The 11,835-nt window shown below is 33.4% G+C and overlaps 1 protein-coding gene across 6 annotated transcripts; it reads left to right on the plus strand.

The window, feature by feature from the left end:
• The first annotated feature begins 1,739 nt into the window (after window positions 1–1,739).
• On the plus strand, window positions 1,740–10,637 carry LOC130648093 (ankycorbin-like). 6 transcript variants are annotated; one of them, XM_057454126.1, is made up of 25 exons: window positions 1,743–1,933; window positions 2,446–2,480; window positions 3,208–3,299; window positions 4,529–4,596; window positions 4,667–4,726; window positions 4,911–4,999; window positions 5,090–5,393; window positions 5,474–5,577; window positions 5,652–5,759; window positions 5,838–5,878; window positions 5,955–5,990; window positions 6,071–6,106; window positions 6,199–6,249; window positions 6,320–6,385; window positions 6,542–6,616; window positions 6,690–6,746; window positions 6,883–6,924; window positions 7,046–7,115; window positions 8,911–9,157; window positions 9,235–9,346; window positions 9,416–9,484; window positions 9,556–9,636; window positions 9,766–9,897; window positions 10,041–10,106; window positions 10,218–10,637. In XM_057454126.1, exons 3-25 carry the CDS (start codon window positions 3,228–3,230, stop codon window positions 10,278–10,280), a joined length of 2,049 nt encoding a protein of 682 aa, XP_057310109.1. In that variant the 5' UTR covers window positions 1,743–1,933; window positions 2,446–2,480; window positions 3,208–3,227; the 3' UTR covers window positions 10,281–10,637. The 6 variants fall into 6 exon arrangements, with proteins under 6 accessions (XP_057310098.1, XP_057310109.1, XP_057310114.1 ...); XM_057454131.1 differs by having other exon boundaries at window positions 3,211–3,299; XM_057454115.1 differs by lacking the exon at window positions 2,446–2,480 and having other exon boundaries at window positions 1,740–2,420.
• Window positions 10,638–11,835: the final 1,198 nt, after the last annotated feature.

The following is an 11,835-nucleotide window of genomic DNA, read 5'->3' on the forward strand; positions in this document are numbered from 1 at the left end:
ATTTAGTACATACAGTTAGTTCTCCCATGACCGTTGAATTATTTTTCAATATTGCACAATTTTTAGCCATGATACCCAGCATAATTTTACTTACCACCAGGAAGTCGGAATAGTTAAGGTGGTAAAGATACGCTGATTGATTTCAAAGGATTTCTTTGCGGTTCTATTGTTTTTTGCTCACGTGATCAATATCAAGAAATGCTTTCGTTTAAGCGTGAATAGCCTCACTCACCCTAACAAATATAATGAATTCTTGTATTATTTAGGATGGTAAGATGTGACCACGCCGACTTTGGGTTCATTGGTTGATTTTAATTTGGGGTTTGCTATGAGATGGATTTGAATTTTAGGGATTTGCTCTGACATTTGTCTGCGTGTAAGCTTTCATTTAAGAGAAACTAAATTTGATATCTTTAAAGAAAACTCAGTTAACTAGACTACGAAATCCTAACTCTTTTAAAAACATTGACGAATCAAAATGAATTTTTTGTCTGTTTATTCGCAACTTATTCCATAAATTTACTAAAAATAATGTATTGTTTTATGAACTATTTAAAAATTATTAACAGAAGAAAAAAAATTGAGCTCCGAATAAAATCAAATCATTTTGATTTTATTCTCAATAACAAAGTTTAAAGAACAAAAAGCGAAACTTGCACTAACGAAATTGAAACAAACAAGTTTTCCCGAGTGGAGTGCATTTGTAAAAAAAATTTGTAAACAACAATGGTAATCAACGATGCTGAAGAATTCTTCATAACTAGTCGATCCTTTCTTTTTATACTGCATTGCGTGCGTCTCTCTACCTGGTATTATTGTGCGTGACATATATACGGGCATTATAATATAGATTATATTAATCAGATTCAAACTTCTTTGCATGCAGTAATGGTGTGAAAGCTAAATTGAAAAAAAAATTGCCGATGGCAAAATCACAATGTTACAGCAAGATTTCTAAGAAATGAGTGTCTCATGCGTGTGTGTATTCAATTTAGATATTGCCTTAACAAACCAGGCTCTTTCAATCTATATTCTTACAACGTTAGTTTATACGCTCAATACCTATATCTATATCTCCTCCGAAATAATTCTTGACCTAGCATTTTCTTTTTTTCCAGAATTTAAATATTCTGATTCTTCCATATTTAGGTTTTTTAAATAGCTGAGGAAATAGTTTACCGTCTATCAGGAGCTTTAGCAACTTTACACTTTTTTGCGACGATTTTGCAGAATAGCAGAGTGGAAGTGTTTTGGGCGCGCCTTCGAAAGAATTCCTTTAAAAGAATCACAGCACGGAGAATGTCAATTACATAATTCCCGGATGTCAAAACAAAAACAGGAAGGAAAATTGTTTTTGTCTAATAATATTATAAACTTTCGCAATGACGTACAACTTTTTACTTAAAAATTTTTTTTGACAGGTTTTTAGATTTTAAATGTTTTTTAAATTTCTATTCTTACAGATAGATTTAATCGCATCTAAAATATCATGCTGTGGGTGGTGTGTTTAAAAAATAACACAGTCTGCAAGATATTTCTCTTCCAATCAACCAAATTTAATGGAATCGAGGTTGCTTTCCTAAGCAAATAAAAAAAGTAAAGCAGAAAAATAAAATATAAACAACTAAACAAATCCTGAACAGCTTGTTTATTCACGAACAACAAAATAACTTTAAAATTTATTTTCACAGTTATCAAATACCATCTTTATTTCCAACGTTAGCTGAGCTTTTTTTATTTTCTTAAGTAGATATTTAATTCTTAAATCAACTTACTGTATCACCTGATCTGTCGGCGATGAATTGCTGGCACTGAGAAAGTCAATAAAAACTTTACTAACAATATTCTACCCTCTCGGTAAAAATGGTGAGAAAAACATCACACAAGCTGAGATAAGTTCAAATCGGTCTGTTTATTTAGAAGCAGTATTTTTGTAAGTGCCTAGCTAGCTAACTATTGCATTTTTTGAACGTTTTTCGTGGTAAGGTTGTTCGTATATTGTGGAAGGTTTTTTTATGTATTTTTTTATGTCGTTGTTATACTGAATTTTTATCTTTGCTTATTTATGCTTTTTTGTTTATTTTTATTTTTATTTATTTCATATTTTATTTCCACGTTTTGAACTACTGTTTGACCTGTTTCATAACAAAGCATACTGCCATTATACTTTGCCGGCTCTTTTCTCTTTCCATTTATCTTCACAATGAAGGAGAATTATTTGTTGAAACATCATATGACCATGTAATTAAAGCTCGCTAATTAATCATTAGCATTAATTACATCCTGATTTTAATTGTAGCAGAAGTTTTTAATGCTTCTCTGTTTGACAAATCAAGATATTTACACTGTTCGTGAGACGGTAACGGCCATGAATACATCAACAAAGTTGTCTCGTTCAACTCAATTTTTAAATAAACGAGGTAACGTTTTTACTTTTTTTTATAGATGTGACTTTTATTCATCCTGCAATCTTTCAACAGGTACAGTAAAAAAATTTTAACCTTATTTTTTCCAAAAGGGGGATCCACCTTGTCCCTTAAGAATGTAAATAACAAATTTTACTAATTGGCTTAGCTAAAAATTGACTGATTTTTTACATTAGACGATCTGTAAGATACTGGCCATTATTCGAAACTACCCCTCAACTTTTAAACTGCCAAAATACTTGATCGATGAAAAGTCTTATTAAATTTTTATTATGACTAACTACTAGCTACTCACTTCGTCATAATATGTTTGAACCAAAAAGGATTAAATTCTTTAACTTTTCCCAAAGTACTAAGTGCTAATTGATGGTCGTGCAAACATATTACTATCTGTCTCCTGGGACATCCGTAACTTTAACACTACCTTTCATCTTCTTCCTGCTTAAAAAACGGTGACTTCCTAAAAAGTTTTTTTATAAACTTGATTTGAAATGGTGTTCATGCAAAAAGTAGATATTTTTTACGTCTAATGATAATGTAGAGTGCATGCATGCTAAAAAGACATTTTTGTAATTATAACATGTATATAATTGACGTCAGGTTGGGTTACGTCATTTTCATTTTTAGGCAGCTGTCAGTTCTTTTTTTAATGATGCTATCTTTAGTTATATCACCTGTAAATGTGTATCATGCAGTCAGAGCATGTGCTTTCTTCCGACAACAAACAACTGTGGTTTTAACAAACCGTTATCAAAAGTATCGCCTGTGTTTATTTCTTTAGCAGACCGCCTCGGTTTTACAATGAGTATGAAAAGATTGAAGGGAAAGTTTCGGCTGAGCAGTTCATCGTCTGTTACATCACAAGTGTCCATAGTAAGTCCGCTGTTTATACAAAAAGGGAATCCAAAAAACAAACAAATATGATAACATCTCCAATCTATTTTGATCGTTCAATGTGTTCGAACTTTTTTGTTATAAATATACGTCACATGACATTCATCAATTAATCTAATTTGCATGCACTGCCGAACGAATTTTTGAACACATTCTTTTCTGCTGTGGTAATTGAAGTTTTGTGTTTAAAAGAATAAATTTTTTTTCTTTTTTGCGACTATATTTTAACACTTTTTTCGTTCAAATGTTTTTCGTGTGAACTGAGGGTTGAGAATCTAGTGGTAGACGTTTTGTTTGTGTGGAAGTGATCACAACGTTCTTAAATGTTTTTGCTGTTTTTATCAACAGAGTTAAAAGTGTTTTTTTTTAATTCTTTGTGAAAAAACAACAAAAGTGATGTCATTGTCATCAAATCACTGTGATTATGATAAGTTCTGCTTAAAATGTCTAATGAAGCCAACTCGCTCGTCAGAAAGATTGATAGCCATAAGTTCTTTCGTTTATTTGTCCATTACCACCGCTAATGATGTTGGCATAGTTATAAATGATTTCAATTTTCTTTTCTTTGTCTGGTATCGGATGTTTAATATTAAAATAATTTCATCTGAAGAACACTTCACTCTCATTGTGACAGGTTAAAAAGGGTGAATGCTTATGAAAAGAAAAAGTTTTTTAATATTGTACTGAAGCAAGTTTTTTTACAACACCGTCGACGCGAAAAGAATGTTTTTTACTAGCTTTATGATGTGTTTATATTATTTCTGATCAAATTTTATGACATGTTTTCACGGTGCATAATACTTAGCAGATAATTAATTCGATTAAATATATCGCTTCGCAACAAACTTTTAACTTAGAACAAAATTGGAAAGCTGCTCTTGTTTGTCGAGATAATTGCTTCTTGAATTGTAATGGGAGTGTTGCACTTGAAAACGAAATTATGTTGTTGTCACAGAAAAGTTTTTTTATTGTTGTTACATTTCAGTTGAAAAATCAAAACATGTTTTAACATTAAAATCTTGTGTATGTAGTCTGATAAAAAAAATGTTACAACGCGGAATACTGCGTCTGTCTAAACGCAAAAAGAAAAATGAATATATTTCAGATGAAAATGTATCCATCCAGGTAGGTAAGGCTAAGGACAGAGCATTTCTGTGGAAATGAAATTTACAATAAATATGCCAACTACTCTAATTTATCTTCTTCAGGATGAATGGTCAAAATACGATGAGAGACTGTTGGACTGTGTTGCCCGTGAGGATATACCAAAATTAAAGTGAGCACTATAACAATACCTATGTATTCTGCATTATTTCTTTTATTCTGATGTTGTTTGCTTGTTTCAGGGAGACGCTCAAAAAGAAAGGAGTTTCTCCTATTAAACTTAGTCGAGATGGTCAAACAGCGTAAGTTTTACCACTTCACTTCATACTCATGAAGAATGTCCGGTCAAGCTAAATGACCATTACTCCTTACAACAACGGACATTGCAATAAAAAATAGGAACACTTCTGGAAAACAATATTTTTAAATTTTTTTTGTTTAGGTCTATGATGTATTTGCATACGTATTGTTCTATGTCTATTATAGCATGCACAAAGCTGTTAAGAAAAGTATGATCGCAGCTATTGAGTGTATGTTGATGGAGCAGCCAGATCTATCCACAACAGATATTCAAGGTAACATTTCAATTCGTGGATGGTGTACATGATATAGCTGCAGATATAATACAATTGCTCTCATGTAGGAAATTTGTATTTCTTCTTTAGGACGCACAGTGTATCATATTGCAGCCATAAATGGAGACACTATCGTTTTAAAAAAATTACTCGACTTTAGTCGATGGAATTTAGAGATTAAAGACGCATGCGACATGACGGCGCTTCATTACGCTGTGCGCAGCGGCGAGACTGCGTGCGTGAAGCTGCTTATCGATAACAACTGTCCTGCAAATGCACAGGATGGTGAAGGGAGGACATCGTTATTAATGTCACTTCTAGAAGGACATGACAAAATCGCAGTGACGCTTATCCTTCATGGAGTAGATGTCAATATTTGTGACAATAAAAACAGGTGGGCTGTCCTGAATTTTAGCATGAATTTTATTTTCATGCTAATTTATACTCTATAATCAATGTTACTGTGTCGTGTAGGTCTTGTCTCATGATTGCCTGTGCACAAGGAATGTGCCAAGTAGCCGCTCTGCTCCTTTCGAAAGGCGCCGAGACTGAAGTGCAAGACAAGACAGGGAAAACAGGTAGGTCATAGAATTTGTGCTGCACCTTCCGCTGAATTTTCAATTTTAAAACTTAAAATCAAAAAACGTTTTAGTGTTACAAATTGCACAGGAAGCTGGACAGACAGACATAGTTAATATTTTGCAGAATGGACGTGACGAGTTAGAAATTAGTGGTGATTCTGGTATGGTGAATACCGAAGGTGAGATGATTGTCTTTCTTAAAAGTTTGTTTTGAAAGTTCTGAAAGTTATCTTTTTCTTGACTTTCTCATTCGATAGATGTAGAAGACAACATTGAAAAAGATGAACACGAAGAAAATGTGAGTATCCGAGTTAAAAAATAATATGATGTGTCCAAACTAAAATTTCTAAAACTTCAATAAAATTATATTTTAGGACGACATTGCACCCATCGAGAAAAGAATGACCAGGGTAGGCGAGAGTTTTAACAAAAGAAGTGAATCTGCTGGTTAAATATTTTTATTTTAAATTTTGTACGTGCGTTTTTTTAGAACTCGTCATCTAGTTCGACCAAACGAAATTCCGCGGTAAGTACGCTACGTATAAAGTATATGCAGCGCTTGCATTGATATGTTCATCATCATAGATAAATAATCAGTGTCGACACATTCTACTTTAGTTGCGACACGACGATAATAGTCTGACGACGTCTATAATAGAGTCTTTAATGGTGAGTGGTGGATCTTTTTACGGCGACGTCCATAATTTCACAGCAATATGTAACAGTTGCGGCTTTTTAGGGCTTCGATGTAGGTAGTGATACGATAAGTGAAGTGAGTGCCACCGAGGATCAGCTTCACATGAAGGTATACTTATCATTGTTAGATGCGATATTCAACTATATTTTCTTTGTTTCTTTTCTTTCTTCTCTACATTTTTGCAACTGGATAATTTCTCTGCAACTGTGTCATAAACAGGGTTAATTCGACCATTTCGTCAACAGCTTTACTAATATTTTTAAGATTGAAGATGAGCGAAAGGAACTGGAAATAAAGTTAAGCAAACAGAATAGGAGAGTAGAAGAGCTAGAATCAGAGGTACACTTTACATTCCAATTCAGTGAGATGTTAAAATTATTGTGTTTTTTCTTTACTTTACATCCTCATTTAGATGACATCAGTAAGGAATAAATTAAAATGGGAAACAGAACTGCGATTCGCTGCGGAGGTAAAAACATTTAAGAGAATTAAATGACTCGAAAGACTCAAACTTTCTTATAATTTTGTGTAATCAGAACTTCGTCGCACCGTTTTATCTGTTGTGTATTTCCCAAACAGTAATTCTTAATTTCTTTTTGATTTAGAAAGAAGTATTGGAGTTGAAATCACAAATCGAATTGTTGCAAGTAAGTATTTGTACGTTCAAAAAACACACTAACAATGACCTCTTGATTCAACAAATCTTGTTTGGTTGGTACTTTAACTGTGTGAAGACTCGTATAGCTGAATATTTAACTTTTTTTCTAGGAGAGTAGAACCAGAAGTTCACATAACGACGAATTGAAAGTAACTTTTGGTAGCGACGAATATTTATCTGGTAAGGTACTTAAGTTATAACGCCCTCGTTATTGTCACAGCCCCTTGCTATCAACGCCCTCGTGTCTGTCACCACCCCTTGCTACCAACTTTGCCTTTTTGATATTAGAGAAACGGCAAACAATACCCTGGTATCGTTGACTGGATTTTAAAATATGATTGGCTTTCACATTTTCGCACAATAATGATGATTTTTCCCTTAGTCAGCACTTTTCCAGGTGAAACTTAAAATGTCGTCTGCGTTATGCATGAAAAAAAAAGATAGACTGGTGACATAAGAAAACAACAGCCCTGTCATGACATTTAGTGTATGTAGCTAGCTAGCTAAGCACAAAAGGTTTTATAATAAACACTGCGTAGCTCGTAGCAAGTAATGGAAACCTAGATGTGTTGATATGAGATAGCTTCAGCTATGTATTTCAGCTTCGTGTTTTGTTTAAATTTGGATATGGCTAGCTAAACTTTTTCAAAGTAAATTTTGTAAGAATATTTTTTTTGACAGGACTTTTTTTTAGCAATTTTGTGAAATATTTGCAAACTATGTTTCTTTATTTCTTAGCGAAATTTTTCATGAGAATGTGCCATCTGGATAAAGTGTCTCTGACAAAATCTATATTTTTCAGTTCGAACTGAAATTTGGCGACTCCTCTTTTAAATTTAACATACAACAGAATATTACAAAAAAAAATAAATAGCACAAAAAAATAATGGCACCGGAGTGGCTTTTTGTGAGAGAGTGAAAAATATTTCATAAAATTCTGTTTTCTCGTATTCTAAGTATTAGCAAATAGGAAAGCGTGTTACACAATCCCAACACATTTTATCTAGACCAACTAATTGCTCTTAACATTTTCAAAAATCGTTGGGTCCCCGAAAAAAGCTTAAATAAGGATATTTTCTTGACTCAAACCGGTCTAAAAACATGTCATATTTCAATTTTTCACTAAAGTAACACATTTTTTTTTGTGAAACTTGTTTTACTCATTGCTCAATGTTTCTTGAAAAATCATTCATTTAGGTTAAATGATTCTTAAATGTTTCTTAAGTTATTTCCATTTTAAGCCTCGTGTTTCTTAAACTCATGTTTCTTAAAAAAAAAATATTTTTAGCGAAAAGTATGATTTGGAACCGGAAGTACGCTTTTTATAGCGCTGACTCTCTCAGCTTACCCCTATTTGTTGCTTGTACTCACATGTTTCTTATTAATGTATCCTAATGAAACAAGCTTTGGAGAGAAGCTAAAAATTATTTTTTAAGCACTTAGGCTGGATGTTTTTTAAGGTCAAGTTGATGCAAAGATAAGAGCAGGTTAATATTTCGCACCTCGGACGAAAATACTCCAAAACGACATAGCATAAAGGGATAGCATTAAGCATAGCATAGCGTTAAGGGATTAAATTTCATAAGTAAAGGAATGTGAATTTCATGATTTAATAAAAATAATATATGTATTAGTTCTTGCAAAGATTAATCCCCTAGATATCCATGCAGCAACGCCTCATCAATGATATATAACTTTTTCGTCTGTACCATAAACTACATGCACTGGAACATAAAATGTTTAGCTGCTAAAGTTCTGCCATATTGTTCGACAAATAAATTAACATATTAAGTATGACGCGTTCGCATAATCTGGCCATATATTGGCCAAAAACGCTCAATGATACCAGGGTATTTTTCGTCGTCTTCTCTCTTATCAAAAATGACATAATTCTGGGGAAGGGGGTAATCAACGTCCTCAATCAACTTGAATGAAATTGTTTATATTTAATTTGTGGATCGTTTAAAATATTTAGGGGATAATACTGTAAAAGATAATGGTGGAGATGCTAATCACGACGATGATAGAGATGGTGATGACAATAATAATGGAGATGCTGATGACATTGATAATGGAGATTTTGATCAGAAGGATGGAGAAATTAAGAATGAGCAACCAGAGGAAGAAGAGACTAACTCAGATTGTGAAAGCTATGGACAACAGGGTGCCCATAGCGACAGTGACGAAAGTGTTAGTAAGGAAACCGGCTACCGTAAGAAAAGCTTAGGTTAGTGAATTTTTGAAGCCACCTTTTATTTGTGATGTCAACCTGGTTAGGTATTGACAACAAAAGTGTTACCTTAGGTACAGCGAAGCAACATATTGATATGCTCGAAGAACACATTTTAAGTTTAGAAGAAGACCTACTTAACAAAGACAACGAAATATGTGGACTGGAAACTAAATTAAAGGTTGGTTGTCTTATTCTCAGCACTTTAAGTCATGTGCAGCTAGTTTCAAACTCCATATTTCATTTCTAGAATACGAAAGAATTAGTTGATTTGAATAACAATACCACGGTCTCTCTTGAAGTGTATAACCAGTTAAGGGTAAGATTACACCGTACCGCTTTTCCCCTGTGCTTATGTGCGTGTATTTTTTAAACGGTTGTGTAATCTAGGCTGATAACAAGAACGAGAGAAACTCATTCAAGGAAGAAATAAAAACATTAGAAAATAAAATATCGAAACTTGAGGAAGCGGTAAGTGTTGTAACATCTGCGTCAAATAGTTTAGTTTGTCTGTTACGATTCAATGAAAGGCTGAATCATGTCAGTTAAGAGGTAACAGTCAGTTGAAAAATAAATCAGGTCGTATATCTTTAAATTTAGGACCGTCAAATGAAAGAAAAAAAAGTTGCTTTGGAAACAAGGTTACAGTCAGAAGAAAATATGTCGAAAGAGCTCAATGAAAAAATGCTGATCATGCAAATTGAAATGAACAATTTGAAGAAGGAACTCGAGGTTTTTTTTATATACTTTTTCACCTAGTTCTTTAACTTTCTGTTAGTTAAATACTTTGAATGCGTTTTCAACAGTTACATCCGCCATTTTGTGAAAACTCTCAAATTTAAAAAGTTTCAAGGAAACAATGCTTTTGTTTTCAGGAATGTCAAATTTCGTACGAACAAACGATCGAATGTTATCGTGCCAACATGGTAGCACTACATCAGGTAGGTTCGAACTGCTTTTTTTCACGGAAAGGAAGTTATATTATATTATCGTATGGATAGAGCTTAAGACAAATTCCGAAATTTTAATTTATTTATTTTTCTATACTTCAGGATTCTCTTGATGCAACATTAAAAGAAGTGCTTGTGAGAATAGTAAGACTTCGATCTGGCTAAATCATCTGCGGTAGAGAATTATAGAAAACCTCTACGAGAGAGGGTGAAGTATTACCTATACAAAGAATGGCGCCATCAAATGATGTATGTTCAATATCACAGAATGAGAACTGTCGTATGCGCGTGCGCACACGACAGGCCTGCTTTCGACCTGCAATTAGCGCCACAGAGCTCCCTCATATCTTAAAAGTTGTTAATAACCGTTATTAAAAATACAAAAATAAACTGTGATTCTTTACAAACTAAATATCACGATAATTTATTATAATTTATGAAGAGGGGTAGATTTTTTTTGTGTTTTTATAGAAATGTACAAAGCTTTATATATCATTTTGTTTTACAATTACTTTTCCTTCTCTTGTGAATATTTTTTCTTGGCAGCCTTAGCAAAGAATATTATATGAAATTTTTCGAAAAGACAGAGTGGTCAACAATTTTAAATAAATAATACACGGCCCAGTGACAATCTCAGATACTGTTAGAAGTTTAATTTATCAAGAAACGTATACCAGTAAATTAAAAAAAATAAATAAATTGAAAGCTACGTGGGGGTTAGGTTTCTACTTTAACGAAATGCGTTTTTGTTCAGTAAACTTGAGAGTCGACACACATGTACAGTAGAAACGAAGTAGGGAGATCTATACACAGTTGATGACAAACGTGCTTCCTTTCTCTACACCTTTTTACCGTTTAATACGTGGTCAGACTCTGAAAACTATTATTTTTAGGCAAAGTGGCCATAGGAGACTACTTGATGAGAAACGCAACATGCATACGACACATCCCACTTTTGCTTAATTTTTAATCAAGTCGTGTGATTTCATTATTCATTTTTAGGTCCCCAAAAGTCCGAAAAATTTACCAAACTAAAAGTTAAGTGTTGCAAATGTCTCGAATTAATGCACCTGCACGTACCAATTTTTTACCTACTAAGTATCCACATTATGGCGGAACATGCAACCTCGTTCCCAAAGCTTTTTGTTTCTCATCGGCGTCCAATATGCAAAAACGAGACAACCGGTCTTAGCCGAGGATGGGGAACATGGTCATCCAAAACAGTATTATTATCAAATGCATGTATTCATGTATTGAAAACGGCGCATTCGCACGGCTATGAAATCGCGGAACAGTCGAATCACTGGGTGGGTGTATGTTTTATAAATGTAAAAGTCGTAAAAATATTGTTTTAAATTTATTTTAAAATTTAAATCAAATTATGAAAATTATTTGGGATACTTAAGGCCAGTCTTTTTAGGTGTTTTATCACCCGCAGCACCAACCCTCGTCGTACATTGGTAAACTTATTAGTGAGAAAAAACCATTTCTTAAACACTCTGTACCATGTTTAAAATTTAATTGGATGACGTCATTCCGGTATGACGTATTTTGCATTCCAATCACGTCTGCTCATATAGGACCTGCTCTACTTAAAAATTATAAATGGTACAGGGTCCTCAAATGATAAAAAAAGTTTCGTAATAAAATTTACATCATGTATCCGGCGTTTAGTTGTGCGGGTAGACATTTGACGGTAACCCGCGCATTTGACGGGTCT

Source organism: Hydractinia symbiolongicarpus, chromosome 1, assembly GCF_029227915.1.
Source record: "Hydractinia symbiolongicarpus strain clone_291-10 chromosome 1, HSymV2.1, whole genome shotgun sequence".
NCBI lineage: Eukaryota > Metazoa > Cnidaria > Hydrozoa > Anthoathecata > Hydractiniidae > Hydractinia > Hydractinia symbiolongicarpus.